This window comes from Equus quagga, chromosome 2 (assembly GCF_021613505.1).
Source record: "Equus quagga isolate Etosha38 chromosome 2, UCLA_HA_Equagga_1.0, whole genome shotgun sequence".
Taxonomy (NCBI): domain Eukaryota; kingdom Metazoa; phylum Chordata; class Mammalia; order Perissodactyla; family Equidae; genus Equus; species Equus quagga.
Window position 1 is genome coordinate 15591518 of NC_060268.1, and position 22629 is coordinate 15614146.

General features: G+C 36.8%; 1 protein-coding gene across 1 annotated transcript in view; it reads right to left on the reverse strand.

Moving 5' to 3' along the window:
- Positions 1-22629, reverse strand: part of NPAS3 (neuronal PAS domain protein 3) — a 718494-nt gene that overhangs the window by 571447 nt on the left and 124418 nt on the right. Inside the window, exon 2 of the mRNA XM_046654357.1 lies at positions 3706-3950. Coding sequence (XP_046510313.1) covers positions 3706-3784 — 79 coding nt within the window. The 5' untranslated portion in view covers positions 3785-3950. The remainder of the gene's footprint in view (positions 1-3705; positions 3951-22629) is intronic.

Here is a 22629-nt window from a genome sequence, read left to right on the forward strand (position 1 = left end):
CTATTGCTTTTAAGATTAATAAAAGATATAATGGTTTCTAGATAGCCTGTAAATAGAGATGACTATGAATGGAGAAGTGATTTACCAACAGTCACCACAATGAGATTTCTTTAAAGGTTACAATCATCAGTTATTTAGTTGAAACACTGCTGAGAATGCCTGGTCATTTCTTGAATAATGCATAATGTTCACTGTAGATTTGATCTGTATTATAACAATACAGATATTTCTAAAATAATGGAAAAAACTATCTGTTACCTTTCAATTGCTTAACATATCATTTCCATGAAGTAATTGACTCAGGACGTATTACACACTGTCACCCGAGTGTTCTTTCTGCAAGCATAACTTGTAATAATCTGTACACAATGAGCATCACAAAACAAACTCATCAACCTTTATAGACTTTTAAGAAAAGATGTGATGAATACAGGTTAGAGTAAAGGACCTTTCTGAAGCAGTAAATTAAAATGATTAAATTCCTATATAGTTGTGTGGGATAAATTTAAATTTAAGCTTTGAAATTTAATTATTAACATGAACAACTCATCACATTAAAAAAAATGTTGCCTACATGATGTAAGTACTTTTCATATAAATTTCCAAATGCCTTTAGGTTTATTCAAGAGACTGCTTGGAGAAGAATGAAGTATAATGTCTACAGTTTTATTGTTGGATTCTGAACTGCACTTCACATGATGCTGCAGGCTATTTATATAAGCTTGTTTATCCATATGAACTTCTTCAAGGGCACAACATAGAAGACCTTAATAAATTAAAATGACTTTCTTTTGATGTTGTTGTTTCATGAATGTTTGATCAGAATGAGTAGCAGGTGTGCATTAAAGAACTAGAGTAAAGCAATAAAATATACATATATTGTACAGCAGAACCAGCTTACGGAAAGTGCCCATTGCATTCCTAGCAACTTTTAAGAGTCAGGCAAACGGTATAGAGTCACTATGCTTACATCTTTAGTTCTAGACTATCCTCTGTTTGCTAATTGTCGGAGAATACACATACCAAATTGGATGTTCTGACATAATCTGGATGGAATTTTTAAAATACTAAAATCTGTTCTCTCTTTCCAGGCTCCTAAACATCCACCCAAATCTCCCCATTTTTCACCCTAACATCACCATGTCCTTCCATAAACTGAAACACTCATGAGAGCAAAGACCATATTTTATCTTCTTCTTTATCTGTCTTTATTATAAGCAGTTATAGAGTTGAGTTGATTGAAGTCCATAAAGTAAAAATGCATTATTAGTCACAGTCCAAAGCTAAGAGAATTCTCACCTAGTATGCTTGATGATGGTGATAAAAACCAAATATCACTGTTAGAAATGATATGATATAATAGAAACAGCACTAGGCAGAAAGGCAAGACAATGAGATTCTGGTTTTAGTTCTGCCAACACTTAACGGTAAACTGGAAACTCTCCCTACATCAATTCTCTCACCTGTTAAATGAGGGCATACTTCTATATGATTTATGATTTTGAATCTTTAAAAGGCAATGATTCTAAAAGTAAGCAGGATCATCACATCACAGAATAACGGACAGATCATGGAACCATTAGATTTTCCTACTTTGGTAGCCACAACTACCAAGGAAGCCTATAACTGCCAACTTCTATAAAAAAATAAAATAAAAATAAGGGGCCAATCCCATGGTATAGTGGTTGAACTTCAGTATGCTCCACTTCAGTGTTCCAGGTTCATGGGTTCAGATCCTGGATGCAGACCGACACCACTTGTCAGCCATGCTGTGGTGGTGACCCACATATAAAGTGGAGGAAGACTGGCACAGGTGTTAGCTTAAGGATAATCTTCCTCAGGAAAAAAAAAAAGAAGAAGATTGGCAACAGATATTAGCTCAAGGATAATCTTCCTTAGGAAAAGAAAAATATATATACACACACACACACACATATATGGTGATCATGTTCATTAAAAAAAATGGAAATAAAAGATAATTATGCCAAACAACTTAATATAAGTCTAGTCCCTCAATGAATGTATTTCAAATTTAATGAGTATATTTTGCACATTGTGTGATTTCTAACCTGTTGCACTTATCTTTTCATGTTGCGTGATTTGGAATAAACACAAAGACAGCCTATTGAATGAACTCTAACGTATACAACATATTTACTAGAATTATATTCACATCTTTAGCCTGGGAAAATTCGCTACTCCTTTAACAGCTGGAACATGGACTGGTGTATTACCAAGTTGACATCTACATTCTGAAGGGCAGAAGGTCCCCTTGACAGCTCCCTCTGTTGCATGTTCTCCTCAACCTTTGAATGTCATTCTTACACTCTAGAGCAGGAGTCGGTGAACTATGGCTTATGGGCCAAATCTAGTGGCAGCTGCCTGTTTCTAAGCACAGTTTTATTAGAACACAGCCACACCCTATTTACGTATCATCTATGGCTGATTTCATGCTACTGTGGCAGAGTAGAGGACTCCCCAAAGCCTATTTACTATACGGCCCTTGACAAAAAATGTTTGCCAACCCCTGCTCTAGTGGAAAGTAACCTGTTATAATTTAAATTCTAATTTTCCTTCTCTCATAAGCATAAGAAACACAATCCCTAAGTAACAATCCAAAGATTTGAACAGATTCACACATGCACATACACATACATAATGACACCTCTTAGCACAGTAGATAGCCACTGTTTTTGACTCTTCATTTTAATTTGAATCCCGTAAGAGATTTGAATCCTGTACTACTCCCCACTAGTACCCTTTCCTACAAGAGCCAAGAGTACAGGGACTTCAAAAGTAGTTATCATGGCGTAATCACATAACTAAAACACCTAATTCCTCCCCCAGAGGTGGTTGCCTGCAACTCCGCCAGACGTCCAGCTTTATTCTATGCTCATCAAGAGTCTAGACACAAAGTTAAGGCACAAGAAACTAAAAGATCCCTTAAGTCCCATGCCTTGAATAACACATCATTAAAGATAGAGAATCAAAGGCCAACACCACATATACATCAATAAACATATGCATGCATATTCATATGCTAAAAATGCCATAAATTATTAGGAGTTTCAGGAACACACAAGAAAATACCTCTCAACTATCAGAGTGAAGAAGGCCTAAAATTTTAAAATAACAAATTCTGAGGGTAACTGCATCAAGGATTTGGAGGGCAAATATAAATATATGTTTGTATTTACAACTTTTAGGCAACATGTTTAGAGACTTAAAACATTAGTACACGGATTGATTATTTTGTTCGTCAATAAAATCAGGATTCAAAATGTCTGCTACAGTTGGACTCTGCTCCCTTCCTCTCTTTGGTCACTAAAGACAGAAAACATTAGCTCCATCCTTTAACAAATATTTTCATATTCCACCCATTAATAATAATGTACACATATTAGCATAACAAATTAAACCCATAAAGCACTTTAATGTAACTCATTTCATTCTCATTTCTCTGAAACCTTATATAAAGTGATAGAATATTCAGGCTGACAAACTTTTTGAAAATAAAATAGAAATAGAAGAGGTTTATTTCACCTTCACATGGTGTCTTTCTCATGCAGAGTTCAGATTTCCACATTTGTATCCCTTTAAAGGATTGAGATGCAGGAAAAGAAGAAAGGATGATGGTAAACATTTCATCTTAAGAGACACCTATAGACCACCATATTCCAGAATGAACAGTGGCTTAAGACTTACCTTTTACTGATGTGTTAGGGGGAGGGCCTTCCATTCGCAAGTTCCACGGAGGGTCCCCCTGGTTAGCAAAGTCCCTCATTTTCAGATAGCTAATTGTAAGTCGAATTATGGATGCCTTGTCAAGCTGGCTAGTGATGGCTGCAGGAAGAGGCAACAACTTGGCCAATTCATAGAACTCAAAATTTTCTTTTCCCCGGCGGGAGCGAGCAGCATCTCGGGATTTCTCCTTTCTCAATGCTTGTAAACTGAAATCAAAGGAGTGAAAAAGTGTTGTTTAAAACGTGATTCTGTCATCGGACAGAAAGCTTTTTTTTTTTCTATTTCCTTTCTTCCCCAGCAAAAATCTACCAAAATCTTCTTCAAAATTCCAGGGCCATAGTAAAATGAGCTCCAGACAATGTCCACTAAAACCATAAATTCTACCGCTGGACTTTTATGCCATTGACTCAAGTGCAATGAGGAACAACTGTCTGCTTGTTAGGTTTTTTTCCTCCAATAGTCCACGCATTGAGATACATTCATTGTTTTCAAGACATAACATAAGATTTACAGGTGATGCTTGATGCTATCAGCTATAAGTAATTTAAAAGATTGGGCTTGTAATATATCTATTCTCAAGCCAATGATTTCGTTCATTTAACTGTTTATCACTATGGGATCTTTAACCATCAAAAGGACACATTTTAAAAAATTTGTTTCCATTATCATCTTGGGGAACAAAGGATAAACACAAACCCCATTCACAGAATCAACAAATAAAATGATGATGTGTTTCCAGGCCTCAATAGGGATCACGAGCTTCAGTCAGATAAAGAAAACATCTTACTGAAAAATGAAGATTTAAATGTAACTTTATAAACGTGCCAGTGATTGGCTGATAAGAGAATACTTTAATTCTTTATTAATGGACATACATTAGTAGATGGATAGATTCTCTAAGATACCAGAGAATAAAATATATTGCCCAGAAAAGTCAAACTTCAAGATAATATAAATTTAATGTTGAAAGATAAAGCCCTGTAAGGGTTATTAAAATTTATAAACATTATAGACATATTACTTCACAGAAGAGGCAACAGGTGAGATCCAGCATTTCCCTTTAACTATTCATGCACATTTCTGTTTGAAGTTTGCTCACTTTGCTGAGGGCAGATTCTGGTGGAACTGAAGTTGTGTGTGAGCACCTGACAGGAGAATTCCATCTACTTTGAATTGCTCTGTTTTGTGTCTGACAAAAAAATAAATTCAAAACCAGACCCTGATGATAAGTATTTGGGCAATATTTATAGTACCACAGTACTATTAAAATCATTTGTAAGTATCCATTTTATTGAACTCTGAAGGCATCTGAAATCTCTGAATCTAGCATTCTTCTTTCCCATTATAAAATAACAAGAAAGAGAGAACCAAAGGAGGAATCAAGACCCAGAGGAATCGATCAAAATGAGTTCAGCAGCGTGGCTCCAACTCTATTAATATAAGATAGACAATATTATTCCATATTACATTCTAGCACACCTGATATTGTTCATGGCAGAAACACTGAATTCACTGCAGACACTCAGAATATCTTATTGAATATCCATGTAATTTAAGTAATGCCATAATGCTTTGGTCAAATACTTGCTAGGCCAATATCTCAACCAGTTTCACTCTATTAAGAAAATATTCTATATTAGCTAACTACAGTCATGTGCTGCATAATGACATTTCAGTCAATGACAGACTGTATATATGATGGTGGTCTCATAAGATTAGTACCATGTAGCCTAGGTGTGTAGTAGGCTACACCATCTAGTTTGTATAAGTACACTCTATGATGTTTGCACAATGACGAAATTGTCTAACGACACATTTCTCACAATATATCCCTGTCATTAAGCGATGCATAACTGTAATGTATTTCTTAGAACTAGACACGTTAATGCTATCATTTTCAGAGTCACAGCAGTCTCAGGTGAAAAACCTTTGTCTCTTGATGTGGCAGGTGATAACCTCAGGCAGAAATATCACTAATTTACAAGGAAAAGACACGTTATGCCACTTATTTCCCAATACCTTGGCTAGCCTCCAAATCTATAAATGCTCAATTTTGGCTTATTGAAAACCATGTAAATAAAGTGAGAGAGGCCTTAAAATCTGACATGGTATAAGTACAACCAAAATCCAAGTTAACATCTTAGGATGAAAGGATGATTATGCATTCTTCCCCTTACGTAATGAAAGCAATCTCACACCATTTAAGTCAGCTGTGCCAAAATTTGAATTATGTCTTTTGACGTGTTTTCTCTACCAGTTGTGGAGTGCAGTGCTTCAAGTACAGAGACCTGACGGCAATTGGACTGGAGGAGCACAGCCCCAGCAAAGCAAGCACACAGTCTCAAGCGACTGCTGCTTTGGGGGAAGGCATACCTGGCGTTGCCAGATTGCTGGTGTTGCTATTTCTAGAGAACAAAATCTGAATTTTTACATGGCATTTCCAAATTTTAATATATTTAGTAATTAAAGCCTTTTTAAAATCATGCAAGCCAAATAAAACATGTCATTTAGTCAATAAGAGAGCAGGGACTCATTTTACAAATGGCTAATGATTTGGGAGGCCAGTCTTGAAGGTAGTTTTACATGGATGTTACATGTAATTTTCTTCTATTAATGTTACTCAAATGATCAAAAAGGGACTCATTTGTTATTTAATTAATATTACTAATATTCATACTAGGAAGTTCTCTATTCAACTAAAGCAAGTAGAGGATTAGGCAATTATTCTGAAATTAATATTAATACATAATTTTATCAATAATCTGAGGAAAAAAACTAATCCTACGGGGAGGCAAAGCCCAAGATCACAGGGAACAACCCCATAGGCTCTACAGGCTGCATAGAGGAGAGATGGTTTCCTATGTCCTCTCAGGGAAGGAAGTCCATACGTGGACACTAATGCCTTTGGATGCCTTGCCTAAACAGTGCCCTCTGACCGTGACTTTTGTAAAATACTACTGGGCAGAACTGTTTTTGTGTGTTCCTGTCCCACCTCCTTATTGTTTTTCCCTTCTCTACTCCCCTCTCCCCCGCGCCCCACTTCCTTTATCTTTTCTTAACCCTAACACACACTGTGTTACTCTATTTAAGTAATCTTCTTGGCCATAATCTTAATAACAAAGAGTTTCCATGACTCCCACATCACATCATTATGCAAACACTACAGTTCCGAAGACTTTCAGAATGATAGCACTGTCTGTAATGAGGAGTAATTGGTTTTGAGGGCAACAGCACTAAAATACAGTCAAAGGATTGTAAAGGTTGTGGAAATGCTGACAGAACAGATGAAGCTAAAGACCTTAGGACAATGACATACATTGTAGATTAATCTTTTGCATGCTTTTGTGAAGTAGAGACTAGTTATAAGCAAATTGAATTAAGGACAACAATAAAATCTAAAGTAAACTTTGTATTTATACATTCTGTTCTAAACCAAAAAATTACGTTTGGATTTCTAGAATACTAAAGAAAGAATGGATCAGTTGTATGTGAATAAGAGTTATGGTGCCAATCTCTGCTGTCTAAAATATGATTAAACTTCAGATTCACAATAAGTTACTCTCTGGGCCCAAACTCCTCACTGCTCTAATGATCAACCACTTAGACTCTGAAAAGCAGGAAAAAGAGTTTCTTCACTAATCTTCCGCAAATCAAAATTTCAGCTCTCTTTGACGATGCTATATCATCTCACTAATACTTACCACTACCATCAAAAAACAACAAATTCAACTACTATTTCAAAAAGCACACACATATATATACGTATCTGCAAATCATATGCAAAAATACGGGTATATGTGTATATTTTGGGAGTGACAGTAAATTATTCAGATCCTCAAAAAGGGTCCATTACCCCAACCAAAAGAGTAATAACACAATGCCTAGAATTTCCTCTTATAAGGTTTAGAAAGTTGGATTCACTCCTCTTTTTGTCATTGATGTTGGTAGAATTAATTTATCCTAAACAAATATCCCTGGTTAAAATAATATTAATTAATGTATGTTTCCATTCAACATTTTGAAACAATTTTTACAAGTCTCTGAAGTTATACCTTTAAGCATAGATAACAAGCAATGGAAAAATTTTTACCAGTAATGAAGATTCAGAGGACATCGCTTATTAAATGTAAAGTGATTCTTTTTTTTTAATTCTCTTATGGATTTTAAGTTCCTTTGACAAGTTGTGCATTTTGTGGAAAGAGTCTTGGTGAAGGAGTTAGAAGACCCACCTTGGTCATTTGCAGGCAGTGTGATTCTAAGTCAAAAAGTCGAGCCTCAATTTTAACATCTTGTAACATGAGGATGACAAACAAGGCAAATTTGGCAAATCTCCTGACAGCACAGCAATGGCTCATATGCTAATTTTCATAGTAGTATATTGCAGACTATAAAGCAGTAACTCCTTGGACAATTCTAGATTTTAACAATGAAGATAGTTTGTAAACTCTAAATGTGGTAGAGTCTACTTCAGAGTTTTACAACAGAGAAGAATTCTAAGAAGTTGGAAAGACTTAGAGATGCTCAAAGTATAGTCAACCCATCCTTAACTTTGCTGGAAGCCCAGGGGTTAGGAGTGTGGGCTCTGTAGCCAGATCACAGGTATTCATATCATCACTCAGTTACCAGCTGGGCAACCCTGGGTAGGTCTCTCAACTTCTATAGGCCTCAGTTTCCTCATCTGGAAAGTGGACATTATAATAATACTTCATAATATCTTTGAGAGGAGTAATTGATCTAATATATGTAAAGTGCTAAACGTCTGCCATACTGAAAACACTATATAAACATTAACGATTACTATTATTATAAAACTTATCTGGGGAAAAAAGTCCAACTGTTTTAATCTTAGTACCACATCTGATTACCATGCTATTTCTCCATAATTCTTCATAATTTTCTTTAACCAAGCTTCTTTTCTACCACCTTTTTTTCCGACTCTAGTTACAGTTTCTTTAATTCTAAATACCTGTTTGTTTTCTTCATTGTTCTCAAACCCCTTTCCCTACTGCCATTTATGACCTTTGCTTTTAGTAAATTTATTAAACTCCTTCCATGTTCTCTTGAATCATGATTATCACTTTCTTGAAGTTCTGTCTGACGCCTCTCTCAGCATGTCATCTACACTAGCAGAGGGGTGAGGTTAAGTGCATAGACTGTGTAGCCAGATGACCTGCATTTAAATCCTGGCTCTATAACTTACTAATTATGTAAACTTCAGCCAATTATTTAACGTATTTTACCTCAATTTCTCTTATCTGTGAAATGGGATGATAATACTATCAGCTGCATAAGGTTCTTGTTGGAGTTAAATCAACTTTTGTAAAGTATTGACAATGGTGCCTGGTACACAGCAATATTGTGTGAGATGTGTTAAAGGGAAACCTAAGCTCATTTCACACTGATTGTTCTATGCATTGAGGTCAACAATGCTCATTTGTAATGTACACTCTGTCCTCATCAATATGATTTCTATTTACTGGTTCTGATATATTAGATTGTGTACTTAAGTGAAATAAAACTCCTTTATTGCAGATACTGATTTTTCATTATAGTCCTCCTTATGTCAATGGTCTATCCACTGTATACCACAGGTATATCTCATGAGTTGTTCAAATAAAAAAAATAAATGTTTCATTAATGGAAGATTAAAGACTTATAAATAAATATCTTCTGTACTAGGAATAATAAGTGGCCATTTTTCAGTTCACTCAAGTAGAAAAAATGGCATTCAATTGCAAGACAAGCAATTTTGTTTACACATAAAAGTGAACATCCAAACAGGTGTTAAGGAAACAGATTACTCAGGAAGATTGTGGAAACTTCTCTGGAAAACTTCAGAATTGAAATGATAATTATTAGTCAGAAAGAGTATATGTGTACTCCTAGCAGGAAGATGATCTGTCAAAATATCTTTCCAGAACACCAAAAATCTCAAAGTTCTCCTTGATGTTAGGCAAAGGCCCAAATCCAGGACCATGGAGAGCTCACCCAGACCATGTGGTGCTGGGGGAAATGTGGAAGCATAGCAGCATTTGCAGCTTGGGCCTCCACACTGAGGACAAGGCTGACTCATGAAATTCTACTTGAGCCAGAAACAAGCAAAAGATAACAACACCCCGCCCCCCCGCCCCAAAAAAGGTAAAGAACAGGCATTGCCACCGTCACAAAGCCAATATTATGACACTGACTCAGGATTTGCAGTCTCTCTGAAGCTGCTAAAGAGCTGGATAAGGGTGTCAGTTGCTTACTGGGCCATTTGTCCGCGGTGGAAAAAACACAACTTTGGATTTGATGACTCATTAAATTAAAAGAGGTAAGTTATCCTCTGTAGCTGATAAAATTTAGCTTTGCAAAATTGATTACTTTGGTTTCCTACTTCACAGAAATAGTTATAATGATTACGGAAATAATATAGCTGGAGATCTACAGAGGATAACAAAGAGCAAAAATAATAATTGTCACAGAGGAACAACAGAAGTAAGTCAACTTAATCAAATGTTTCTTCCTCTCCAATGACGACTTCATAGCCAGATTTTTATCACGGTTTTTTTCTAATTTATATTTGTGGAAAGGCTTCTGATATTGACATTATCGAAAAGTCCACAGTATCGCTACATGAAAATCCTCTAAGCCGTAGTTTTAATACCTTCATGTAAACTTTAGAATACAATAACCAGACTTTATAAAACAACACGGCATGTTTTGGTCATCGAACTGTTGGAGAAATGAAAGTAGGGGTCAAAAGCACGTGAAATTTTACCTTTTTAAAGTACTTCTAAGGAACCAGACAGGCAGGGTTCTATGGATTTTCCTACTTGTTTTGCTTAGGAGAACTCAGCACTACACACTTCTACTATTTATCAATTAATCTGGCATGCAGCCTCAAAGGAAGAAGGTCGACCTGTATTAAAAATGCAGCCATCAAAAATTCATCAAAGGCTTCAGCATTTTAACTCATGAACCTTTGAACACCTGCATACTTGTCAGATCTCTGGTCATAGTTAATGGTGAAATCTATAGTTACTCCAGTACCTACACCTGCCCTGACATGAGCTGAATGAGGAGCTTTCCCAGGGAAAAAGTACAGTAAAGATTCTATAAGCTCTGCTTGTCCTCCCTTCATTACTTCCGACAAGACAGCCCACCACACATTGACATCACATAGAGTTCAAAGTCAATCAAATCAGCCTGCTACAAAGAAACAAAAAATCTTTCAAGAGTACTTTTTTCCCCATGATTGTAAATATCATCTTTTTTACAAGGTAATATAATTGAGAAATGTATAAATACCTATTACCTGGTAGGATTATGCACAACAGAGCTCACAAATTGAAGTTTTTTAATGCTCACCAAGAAAAGGTAATAATTTCAGAAACCTTCCTTTAATGTGTGAAGAAAGCAGCATAGTATATGCTGGAAGTTAAAACTGGAACCTTCAAGTTCAAGGTAAGAACTCTGCTGCTTAACTAATGCACTGCTCATAGCTGTCATCATTAATTTATGTTAGCCTCTGTAAACATCAAGAGTATAATAGGCCAATTTCACAACTAAATATAGATGCACATTTTGCCCTTATATAAATGGCAGATTGCTGCCGTAGATCATCACTGCGGCAACACGTCAGTAAAGATGCACTGTTTGATGGTCTGATGCTCACACAATATATAAAACCAGTTGTAATGGTTGTTTGGAAGCAAAGTGTAACATAGCAGCAAAATTTCATTTGTTCCACAAACTCAGGATATATTAAGCTTGGCTGACAAAGACTGTTTGATGTGGTAAATCAGTTTGACCTTCATTCTTGCCTTATTTTTCTCATTTAACATGTGAAGAGATCATTATTTTTCCTTATGCAAGAAAATATCATGAAATTGTTTAAAAAATGTGTCAAAAACATCTGTAACTGCTAACATTGGATAAAGTATCAAAATCAAGATGCAATCTTAAAACTTTTAAACTGAGATATATTCTGACTGAATAATTACGACCCATTTTTGACTTATGGTAAAATAGATCAAAAGAGTAATTAAAGCCATTCAATTGAATGCCTTCCCTCATCTTCAGAAAATGCCTTGTGTATGTTTGAACTTAATAATTAAATTAATTGGTTTTAGCCAATGAGCATTTTCATTCTTAACACTTTAAATAAGAGGATTTAATTCCAGAATGAGTCATTAGAATAGTAATAAAGAAAGCTGAGAGGTCCAAGCAATCCTTTTCAACCGATGTTCACCTTGATTCAAATAGCCCTTGAATGAACCGCAGCAAGACCAAACTATTCATTGTATGCTTTAGTGTCTGCCAAAACCTCATGAATCAAAGTGTTTTGTTCTTCATTTTCCTCAAGAACTTTAGGCTATACAACTGGCAGTTCCATAATAAAGGAAGAGCCACGGCTTTACCAAGTAATTTCTCCCCACCCAATAAATAGCACTTTACCTTGGGGCAACTTGTATATTTTACACCTTAAACTTCTATTTACCAAATCAGCTAATCACTTCACAATTGAACTCAGAACAACAAAAAAAAATTATCAATTAAAGTGGTTGAAACTCCCGCAAATTATCATTTAGGAATGAAGTAATTGCTTTCATCAGGGCAGAAAAGCCCGCCAGAACAGAAATGTCACTTTAGATTAGTGTTCTCACTCCTGAAGCTATGGATGACACAGCTGATATAAGACTAAATGCCAAGACCAATCAATTGCTTTTGTGGCTCTGCTCTGAGCTGCTGTAAAAGGGGCCATTTTCTAGGATCTACTCTTCATTATAGTAAATGCTATCTCCTTGGTAACATAATTCCATTTCTCATAAATTCTGTCTGAGAGTATTGTCCTAACAATGGATGTTTGTGGAAAAGAATGCTGTTGGTTTAATGCACAGAATTAAGTGTGAATGGCTGTCAAACTGCTATAGTTTACTAGTTCTTAAACATAAATTGAAGTCTTATACATTAAACAGAATTCTTGGGGAGAAATGAATGTCCTGAATAAGGGTAAGGTAGCGTATTCGAAGGTTCTGTGATGCTGATTTAGAATTTTGACTATTTTCGTATTTATCTGTTCTGTACGTTCAATCAGTCAGTTCACACCAGAGGAAGGTGAACACTCCCCTTACTTTCTCTGCAGTGTAGTTTGGAAATGTGAAACCTCAGAAGAAAATATGGACTCATTAGGCGACTGCATGTGATTTGTGAACAGCCACAACTGGGTTAAAAGAAAAAAAAAAAGTGTTCTTTGAGCTGAGCCCTTCCTGGAAAGCATCCAGATCTTAATTTGTATTGTTCGTCCCCCTGAAGTTACAAGAATCTGGGTTGCAGGCTCCAATTAAAAGGAAATTGAAGAAGCTAATATAGTGAGAAAGCAGCAATTGCCTGCACTGCTCTCTTCAGGTCTGAAGTTTAGAAAGAGATTCAGGAGCACGGGTCTTTGCCCGACATGGGATAAAGGCTTTTTCATCCTGGCGAGCACACATGTGTAACTTCCATTAACAGTAACCGGAGTCGTGAGCACACATTGAGAGGAAAGTCTACTGCTAAATATTTGAGAGTCAGAGCATCTCTGCCGAAGGGCAAAATGAGAGAGAATGGTGGGCACCCTGTGATGGCAGGACGTTTCACTGACTATCCAGAGGGCACTTGCTGGAACTTCCACCACTCCAAGGGAACTATGGTACTAATTTTCGTAATATCAATAGGAGGAATGTACACAGGTTGTGTCTGCTTTTTAAGATTATCCAGTACCACCAAAGAACAGTATGGACCACAAGATAATAATAATAAAAGCGAACATCTTTGAATGCTTACTATATATTTCAGATCCCTGGGGGGGTCTAGATGTTTTAAACATTATCTCATTTAATCATGCTTGCCAGTATCAGCAATGAGGAGGGAAAAAACTAACAGCAACTATGGAAGGCAGATGATCTGTGCTGGATATATCTGATACTAAAAACAGTGTTGCTTTCAGCCCCTATTTTGGGGGCCACTTTTATGGGTTTTGTACTTTCCCTCCAACTTTCCACACTTATCCCTGAAAACTGGGCATCATCTTGTCTCGGAGGGCTTTCCCTGGATTCTGGACTTTCAGTGCTAAAAGCAGAACAGTCCTGGGCAAACCAGGACAGTTGGTCACCCTGGAAGTATTATTGCCCTTCATCTCACAAATAAGATCAAAGCACAGAGAGGAAAAGATGGCTGGAGCTGGAATTTGAACCTTGAGAGGATGACTCATGTACATTTTCCTTACCGCTGCACCTCCCGCCTCTACAGGAATAAAGTCCTCATGATTCCCCCTTCCCATCGTATTTGTATGACAACAAAGTCACATGTAAAGTTTTATTTAATTTATAATCACCCAATAAATTCCATAATAGTAGTTATGAAAACACTAATTCCTTAATGAAATATCCAATAAAACCTCTATTTTTCAAGCTTATAAACACATTCCAATTTGGAGTAGATAGAATTGCTATTAATTGCTCTAAGTCCCAAACTAAATTGCTTTGGAATTCAAATTCGAATGACCTTTTCTAGAGGGAAAATTCATTTTTTCCTTTAATTTTTTTTAAGTGTGATTTCAAACACTTTTGAAAGCACAACTAAGTGGAAGAAAGCTTTTGAAAACTTTCAAGCTTGATGCGAGAAACTTGGAAAGGAGAGAGCATGCTTTGAGAAGTTTGAAGATCTTTAAGCATGAAAAATGAAAGTTATGGTCATGTGAACACGGCCAACACAGCACATGCTTTTACTTGACATCAATGAACACACCAATGTACTCTAACTGCCCGCATTCCTTTGTGAGAGTGAGATAATTAAGGAAAATGGTCACTGTTTCCTTAAACATCACAACTGAGAATACAGGTCCATCAGTCTTAAGAGACCATATACTCTATCCCCCACCTATCTGACTGGTTTTTTAAGATGTAATTTTACTTAACCTTTCATCAAGATTCCAAAAGCACAGTGTATAGTTGCTGGTGGTGCAGACTGTTACTATTTCTAGAGAACGCTTTGGCAAATACACATCTGAAGGCTTAGAAATTTGTCTTCTTTTGACCCAACCTGACTCAGGATGTGATTATATTAGCAGAAGAATATTCACTGCTTCTTTGATAAATAAACTTTAGAAACAAATTATGGAATATTCTCAAGATATTGAACAAGGATGTTGAAAAAGATCTTCAATGACTTGGAAAAATGTTTAGAAAATTTACAAAAAATTTTACAAAATTTACAAAAAACTTACAAAAAAACATGTTAAGTGATAAGAGACAGTCTATAAAGCAGCATGTATAATGGGATTAAACAACTAAATAGCTATAGTCTACATAGACAGATAAAGAAGTAAATATATCCATATCTGAATTAATTTCCCATAAACAAAAATGTTAAGATTGGTTATTTCTACAGGGTGGAAATTCCTTGTGGGGGGAGGGGAGGAAGAAGAAGAGGGAGGTAACTATTTTCTGAGGTTTCTTCAATAAACATGTATTTTTTTTTACTATAAAAATTACTTTTTGAAAAAACAGTAAAAATGTAATTTTACGGAGTCCCAGTTGAGCCTTTGAAGAGCCTTGATGCTAAAGGTATTTTTCATTTAATAAATGGTTTACCTGTTAGTGCTATTAAATGTCATCCTGTCACCACTTCTTGCAATAGTAAGGTCTGAAAAATATTTGGAGAAATTGCTTGGCTTGGTCATTCCTCTAGAAGAGAGCTGGAATTGGCACTGCTGGGAGAGGTCCTCGTGACTTCTCGAGTTATCCCACAAATGTCTCCAACCAGATGACGGAGACCTTAGCCACACAGTCTGCGTTCCTGTGTCCTTTGCGGTCCCTCTAAACCCAAAAGCAGTGCTTTTCCCAGTGTACAGCATGCCACCTGCTTGGTTAGGGCTGAAGTGTGGTCCCATTTGGTGACTGATTTTTTTCCAAGTGTCACTAACCCCTTGACAATTTGATGGCAACTGTAGATTCTAACAGCAAGAACACAGACAAACACACAAAATACTGCATACAATGGGTTTCCTGAAGCACATTCTCAGATCCTGACTCAGCTCTAGGTTAAGAAGTGCCACAAATGATGATATGTTGAGATCTCTACCGAGCTCTCTAACACTGACCAAACTATTATAATCAGTATTATTCATTGTTAGTTTCATTGACCGTTGTACTTCCCATTTTTAACAGGTTTTGACCCTTGGTGGTAAGGTGGCTCCATGCCGTTATATATATGCAGCACCCAAGATGTTTTTATGTGCCAGGGATTACCACACAAAATTTAATTTGAGGAGTCATGATATCTTGCTGAGGTACTTTATAAAGTGGGACAACTTAGGAGATGCCTGTTTATTTCTAGGCTTCCATTACTCAGTGAGAAACCAAGTCCTCTTTGTACTCTAAATTCTTTTGAAAAACCCTGATAGATGCTTAGTCCTCCCATAAAAATCTGACTTTGAGGAACTACAACAAGTATGTTACTCTAAAGCCAAAACTAGTTACGTAAGAGGGTGATAGCACTAGGAAACATTTCAATGTATAAAATAAATGTTCAAAATATATAAAATAAAATAAGGATAAAGTAATTAGGCACATTTTCTTGTTTATTTCATAAGTTTGCGAGCTGCTTATGGAGAAACAGAAGGTTGTATCCTAATATAAGTACACATGAAACTAAAAAGACCCAGATCTTATTAATTCAAAGTCAGCACTGAATTTCCTGATTTTGAACAAATAATTACCATAATTTTAACAGTACCACGAAACTGTCGATAGAGAATTCTCAGACGTAGGAAAGCATATGTGATTTGAAATCTTATATAAAAGGGACTGCTTAACTGAAATGGAGCAATGGAAGCCAGTGATTTTTTCATTTGGCCCCTATCACAGAACCTCCATAAAGAACCTCAGTATCTGATTTTAAAAGCCATCAAATATTGGATATATTGAAATAATTGAATAACAGAAAAACGCAAAGTGTTTACCATATGGTTGAGCATTTCCTCCTTGACCTGTCAGCCCAATATGGTCCTTGACCAAAATGGATATTCCACTGCCTTTACCCACCCACAGGAGCTTTACAAGGAGCCCTTTCTTAAATTCACCTTCTATCTTCTCTCTGCATTTCATTTCATTTTGTTTGGGCTGAGATATTCATCTTAAAGGATTTTCCCTCAAGGTTTCCTTTTGAGTTATCAGCCAACAAAAGATCACTTAAGTCTTTAGTTTCACTTCTGAAAACAGCAGCATTTCCCAGCAGCATAGTTACAAAGACAGTGTAGAGATCAATGAGTCACCAGGAGCAATGGGCAACTTTGTCCTGTTCCCATGGTTGTGGACCTGAACTACTTTTCAAAGACATACATATACGAACACGCGCACACACACACACTCACATAGACACATCACAGTTTTTAGGGGATTGAATTATATATGTGACTGCCTGTAGCTATGACTTCTCCAATTATTCATCACTTCCAAAATTCTTAGGGGGGGTATCTGAGCCTTACTAGCCTTAGAAAAAGTTGGCGTTTTACTAAATGTGCTGGGATTGACCGTTAAATGCTGTGTTTTGTTCCTCCTCATTTTTGCCCCCTCATTTTCTTCTACACAATTTCCTCTCAGAGAATCATTCATTTGATTTAGTCATATCACTTCTCATAACATTCATATATGCCAAAAGAGTCCAGAGGATTTGCTTTTATGAATTATTGTTAGTCTAGCGTAAATGAATTTAAGTTAGGGATTACAACCTCAAATACCTGCAAGATCCAACAAAATTATACAAGTGAATTAAGAGAACTAGGTGAAAGACAGCCACGCAAACCTGATAATAAATGGCAACTTGTCTGACTGCTGAATAGGTAAAAGGGAGTGGTGGGGACTATGGCAAATGGAAGAACACTTGCCCAACCAACAGAGGGCATTCATTATTCAGGAAAAAAACATTTGTTACTACATGAGAATGTACACCCAAAGTTGCCAGGTCCTCCTTTCTAAGATAAGCCAAGAACCTAAAATTTTAAAATGTAAAATCTTCCTTTTTTTTAAAATATTGGCATGTCATTTAAAAAATAAAACTGTTTGCAGGCTCCTATGGCTCTTTGGCCTGTTGCAGTTAGCAACTGTGGTTTAATACCATTAACAGCCTTGCCTGAGAGTAGACTTTAATTATAGGGTACATAAGGTGAGGATATAAAGATCTGTAGCAGTCAGGTAACATTGAAGAAATGGGGGAAGAGACATAAAATGCAGGGCAATGAGGAAAGTTAGATTGGAAGAAAAGAAGTTGTAATTATTAACAGTGATTTTCTCTGGGTGGTAGAATTTCTGCTTTTATTTTACTCTGTTTTACAAATTTTCTATAAATAATCAGGAAAAATTAGATAAATTTACTATTCCATAGGATTTAATGTATTATCAAAAGTAGCTCAGAAGATTTAAAAAACTCACGTGTATATTTGCACATAGATTCATTTACCACATTAAGCCATCGAGTTTCAAATATTTAATCACAAGTGAAATTTCAATCAGTTCATCATGGTGGCATCACGTATAAAGAAATTTTTGTTAAACATTAAAATAGCCCTTTTCACAAAGGTCATCAAAGTGCAGTCCCTGAAAAATTAGTCATTAAATTATGTTAACAATTTCTTAAAAGTATATACTAAATGAGACTTTGTTGTCATTAGTGCAATAATAATGTTGAGAGAGAATCTCGCATGCATAGTACATCCTCAATAAGTTTCGTTGAAAGATGATTATGCTGCTGCTGATCTGAACGTCCTCAAAAGTCATGATTAAAAATAGTAAACAACACATCGAGTAGTAGTGCTATCGAAATTAAATTTACCCAGTAAATCAGTCCTCGGATTGCTGGTATAGTGAAAAAGTGAAGGCAAGGAAAAGAAACAGAAATACTCTCCGAAAACCACATACCAAAACCTTGACTCACAAATTCTTCCCTGTCAAAAATATCTAAATTCTCAAAACACAGTCTCATCCCCTTTCTACACTCTGGCAGTGGTGCTACTGAGCACCAAGCAGAGGCAAACTGAGTCGAGAAGGAGAAGGAAAAGTCAAGAGCCTGTGTAGCCTCTTTGTTAATCACACACAGTCGTATTTAGAAAACTCAGTCGTCGCAAATCCTTCCTCTAAGTTAGACAGAGGTACAACTCTAAGGGACAGGGGAAAAATTTTTAAGGAGGAATCCTAGATCTTCACATAATTATTGAATCTCTTTGCAAGATCTGTGTGTTTGTGTAATCAGAAATACAAAAATGTGAAAGAGGCAGTGCTCCAAAGAGACCATGTAAGAGATCAGAGAAAGAATTCAAGATGGCAGGGCACCTACAAATTAAGGTGTGTTATTACATCTCTACGCGTTTCAGAACGACTGTATGAGACAGACACCTAGAGAGGCCTTTTGAAATTCAATACAAATTTTGGAAGCACTGTTTTCCTACAGTTTAATCTCTTCTGCTTCTGGTTATGGGCTTTTTTGCCTCCTTTTTTCATTTATTTTTTAATGGGCTTATTTTAAGAGTTTTTGAGCATCTGCTTCCCTTATTGGGGTATCTGTATCCTTCTCACTTTCTACACAGTCGGCCGTCAGTATGCATGGGTTGGAAATCCATGGATTCAACCAACTGCGGATCATGCACTAGTATGTTTATGATCGAAGGTTGGTTGAATTCATAGATGTGGAAACCCGAGATACCAAGGATGGACTAAGGGACTTGAACATCTGCAGATGTGGGTATCTGCAGGGGCGTCCAGGAACCACAGTATGCTCCTAGTCTCTGGTAGTTTCCCTTGTGGATGGAGGCTGACAACTCAGGTGGAAGGAACATTTATGATGTCTATGTGCAAAGTCGGCTGCTTTATGAAACTGATCAGAATGGCACAATTCTAGCCAATTTCACTCACAGCAGGTGGAAGCAAGAGAACATTCCTATGTAAGAGTCAGAAACCACTCTTCAGTGGCAGCTTCCAGGACTGATTGTACAGTAGATCTCAACTGAAAAAGCAAACACACACACACGCACAGCGTGCTGGAGGGCAGCCCAGGGCAAACATGCTACAATTTGTGCATGCCCCCCCCCCCCAGATGCAATACAGTAAAGGATGGTATAGGCCCAACTGTAGGCTATAATTTTATTGATAGACTCTGATGACATTATAAAATCCATAAGGGCAAAGAGCAAGTGATTTGCTCATGTCACTAGAAATCCAATATAAAATTACAGCTTTCATTTAGAAGCCTTTTTGGAACTTTTTTTTAATCAGTCATGATACATGGTTATCAATACCTGTATTTGGACTATGATGACAGGGAGGAAAAAACATCAAGTCTATGCCTACAGAGAAAATAAACCCAAATTCTTCAATTGCACAAGGACAACTCCTGATTTTACAAAATTCTATACAAACTGTGAGAGAGATGGCAAGCAGAAAATGAGAGCAAATTTGACTCTCTTCATAGAGATTTCTAGAAGCCTTCATTTACATGATACTAGGTGCTAAATGTAGATTTAGATCTTACCACACAAAGTCAAGTTTTGTTCTTTTATATTGTACATTACTAATGGACTCGTATAAATTCCTGGACAATTTGTGCATGAAAAGCAGGAGTAAGCAAAATAATGCCTCTTTTCTCCATGTCACTGTGCTCAGCTCATTAGGACAGCACACATTTGGCTAAGGATCCACCCATCTACGTACTTTCAAAGAATCCACTTAACAGACCTTCAGGTGGGGTGGAGGTCACATGGCGCATGTCAGTGCCAAGGAAATTCTACCAGTACTCCCAGGAGAGAGGGATTTCCTGTTTAAAAGTAGAGTTTCCTTCCTCTCTGTGCTCAGGAGACTTATATTCCCAGGCAGAAGGAGGCTAACTGAGACATCCAGGACAGGATCATCTTAATGCTTCATGCTATCAGTGCAAGGCCCTGGATGGAACCAATGTGTGTATAAAAGTGATTGGTAAGCAGGTCCAGACTAAAGCAATTGAAAGACAGATCATCTGGAAAATAAGTAGAGTTAATTGGGTAGGTTCAGGTGGTCCACACAAGGAAGCTATTCAATATAAGGAAAAATATGACTGAGAAAATCACAGTTATTCATTACAATCAAATACTGATCTTTAAGTGGTGAGACCTGGGTGGGTGCTGGGCCAAGCTCTGCCACGAATAGCTGTACGATTTCAGACAAGACATTGCATTTTCTCCGGCTCTATGTTTCCTCACCTGAAACACAAAGGGATTGTTTTCTAGGATATCTTTCCCCTTAAAGATTCTATTTTCACTTGTGTTTTTGTCACATAACATTAGTGAACTGCTGGGGAATATGCCTGATGTGCATTCAAGTTATTGCCCATTTTCCCTAGAGTTTTTAAAGTGGTGCATCCTCTCTCCCCCTCCTCCCTCTCTCGTTGTTCAGCCTGTTAGTATCTAAGACAGTCACGAAGCCTTTGATTGGTAAATATGCAACCTGACTTTCATGCAGGATTCAGTGAGGTTGCATGGTTATTAAACTCACGGACGATACATGAAAACTGTCTTAACCAAAATTTCTGGTTAATAATAATGAAACACCCTCATCTCCCTTTTCCAAAAGAAAGCCTAGGTCTTCTCCAGAACTGACAAAGCAGAGAAGAGAACATTGACCTTTGAGATATAGGTAATTATGAATATCAGCTGTCCAGGCTGAAACAATATGGTTTATATGAGAGTTCTAGCTCTGTTTTAAACATAAATTAAAACTTTTTTTTCACTGGTGGGTGGGAGAGGTTCAAATGATAGCAAAACCTGCATTTTTAAAGTATGTTTGTTAACACTCTATGGATAGCACAATACTTTAGAACGTTCCTACAAAATGTCAAACATCTGGATCAAGCAATCAACAAACACATGTTGGTTGCTTTCCAGCATCAGGCTAAATCCAAATCAATCAATAATCTATATCTAGTGAGCAATAGTATTTTTGGCACCATATAGACACAAATGAAATACTCCTCTCTGTCCCCAAAGTAATATTTACACTGTTTTTCAATCTTTTGGTGCAGCTGACACCACAGCGTTTCCAAAAAATAGGCTTAGATCCTGTGGGATGGTCTGGTCTCCAACTGACCTGAATCAACCATTGTATCGCCTCCAACACCCCTTAAGCCACCGAAAACAACACTGGCCAAAGTAGTGACAGGACCACCCACATTCTGCCGAGTGACTCATGCCTTTTGACTTGCGCAGAGGCATGTGACTAACAGAATCATATCACACTGCATTATTCTTTCATTGACACATAAATCTGATTTGCTGTTAATAAGACTTACTATACCTACAAACAACATAAGCAGGTGCCAGTGAGTAATGTCTGAAATTACTTTAAGTACTAAGAAAAAAGCAGCAAGCCCTATGAACCGCATGTTAAATAAAAACGAAATCTCCTTGTAACCGAAATGTGCGGAGAATTTTTAACAGCATAAGTGATATTTATATTAATTTCACTTGAACCTTTGCAGGCCGGAGCAGCACATTTTGAGTAGCTGATGGTCTTGATTTGTTAGTGGATAATATTTAGCTCAAAGTTTTGGAAAGCCCCAAAATATAAGTATTCTAACTTCGGGGTGAAGGCGGCTTAGATGGGAGAGACTGAAAGAGAAAAGGAAGCACCTTTACAAAGGGCTATTATACCTGATGGGCTCCATGCAAGACAGTTGAAATGTAAGCTTCAGTATTCAAAATAGAAAGGATACAATCATACGTCTGGTTAACTTACAGGAAATAGTTCCAGAGACAATTTTACACTAACTACAGTGATTTGGGCAATTTTTTAAAATAATACCAGCCAATTTCTCTCTATTATACTCTGCTGGCAGAAAATAAAA